This window comes from Sphaeroforma arctica (assembly GCF_001186125.1).
Source record: "Sphaeroforma arctica JP610 unplaced genomic scaffold supercont1.7886, whole genome shotgun sequence".
NCBI classification, from domain to species: domain Eukaryota; class Ichthyosporea; order Ichthyophonida; genus Sphaeroforma; species Sphaeroforma arctica.
The window spans coordinates 1-1338 of record NW_014032672.1 but is presented as its reverse complement, the minus strand read 5'-3'; the positions used below and the strand labels follow the sequence as shown (position 1 = coordinate 1338).

General features: G+C 42.1%; 1 protein-coding gene across 1 annotated transcript; it reads right to left on the bottom strand.

Annotated features, from left to right (window-relative positions):
- Positions 1–201: 201 nt before the first annotated feature.
- On the bottom strand, positions 202–1176 carry SARC_16354 (hypothetical protein; the record flags this gene model as incomplete). The annotated part of the gene is made up of 2 exons (XM_014289536.1): positions 202–283; positions 1084–1176. Coding segments are annotated over 2 exons (175 nt in total), but the record flags the coding sequence as incomplete, so codon positions are not given.
- Between the last annotated feature and the right edge of the window lie 162 nt (positions 1177–1338).

Genomic DNA, 1338 nt, shown 5'->3' with positions numbered 1-1338 from the left:
ATATAATTCAGGGCCAAGACCCTAAAACCCTAACCAGTAGGGAGTGGGGTAGTCAAAGGAGGGCGGCCATACCAGGAGCAGACATGCGATGTAGGTACAAAGAAGCAGACGTGTAGTGCGTGTAATTGTCCGAGCCCACACGACCGAGCAATGCGTGTAAATACAGATAGCGGACAATTAAGCAGAAGCGGGTGCCCATACCTTTAATGTCGGGCGCAATCTTGAACAGCAGTGGATATCGCCCCAAATTGTTCAGCGTCTCGGCCTGTGCGCAGCACGAGACCTACACACGGGAGAACAACCACGGAGCTTAAGATGTCATTGGTGAGACATTAAGAAAGAATGGCAGGCAATTACTGCACGATAGCTACGATGAGCTTGTTCTCTCACTGAAGACAAAACAAGAGCAGCAACTAATCTGTATGGAAGAACAACCATGGGCTTAAAAGGTCATTGGTGAGAAAATAAGAAAGAATGGCAGGCAATTACTATACGATAACTATGATGAGCTTGTTCTCTCACTGAAGACAAAACAAGAGCAGCAACAAATCTGTATGGAAGAACAACCATGGGCTTAAAAGGTCATTGGTGAGAAAATAAGAAAGAATGGCAGGCAATTACTATACGATAGCTATGATGAACTTGTTCTCTCACTGAAGACAAAACAAGAGCAGCAACAAATATGTATGGGAGGATACCGATGGGCTTAAAAGGTCATTGGTGAGAAAATAAGAAAGAATGGCAGGCAATTACTATACGATAACTATGATGAGCTTGTTCTCTCACTGAAGACAAAACAAGAGCAGCAACAAATCTGTATGGGAGGACACCGATGGGCTCAATTTGTCACTAGTGTGAAATATACCCAATTTCATCTCATAGAACGCCATGCCTCTGAGTCTTGAGTCCAAGTAATAACAGTGAGTCCATCATCGCTCGTACGCGATAATCATACACTATACTATATACCGTTCGTCACAAACTAACATGCCATATCACGTACTTAATACTACTAGCACATACACGCATGTCTTATTCCGAAACTCAGAAGACATATACAGAAAGACACACAGAAAGACACACCATAGCCGTGTTGAAGTAACTGATCGAATTGTACATGTTCCATGTGAGTTGGCTGTCGTCCGAGCCCTCGACCACTGCCGGGCTATATCTCATTTGCTGCACAGCATGTGCGCTATTAACTATCGCCTAGGGAAGATGATTTGTTATCGAGGAACGACGAGACAATTTAAGAGAAATATTATTATGGAATACTATATATGTATATATATATATATATATTTATACATGTATTTATGTATGTCTGTATGTATGTAT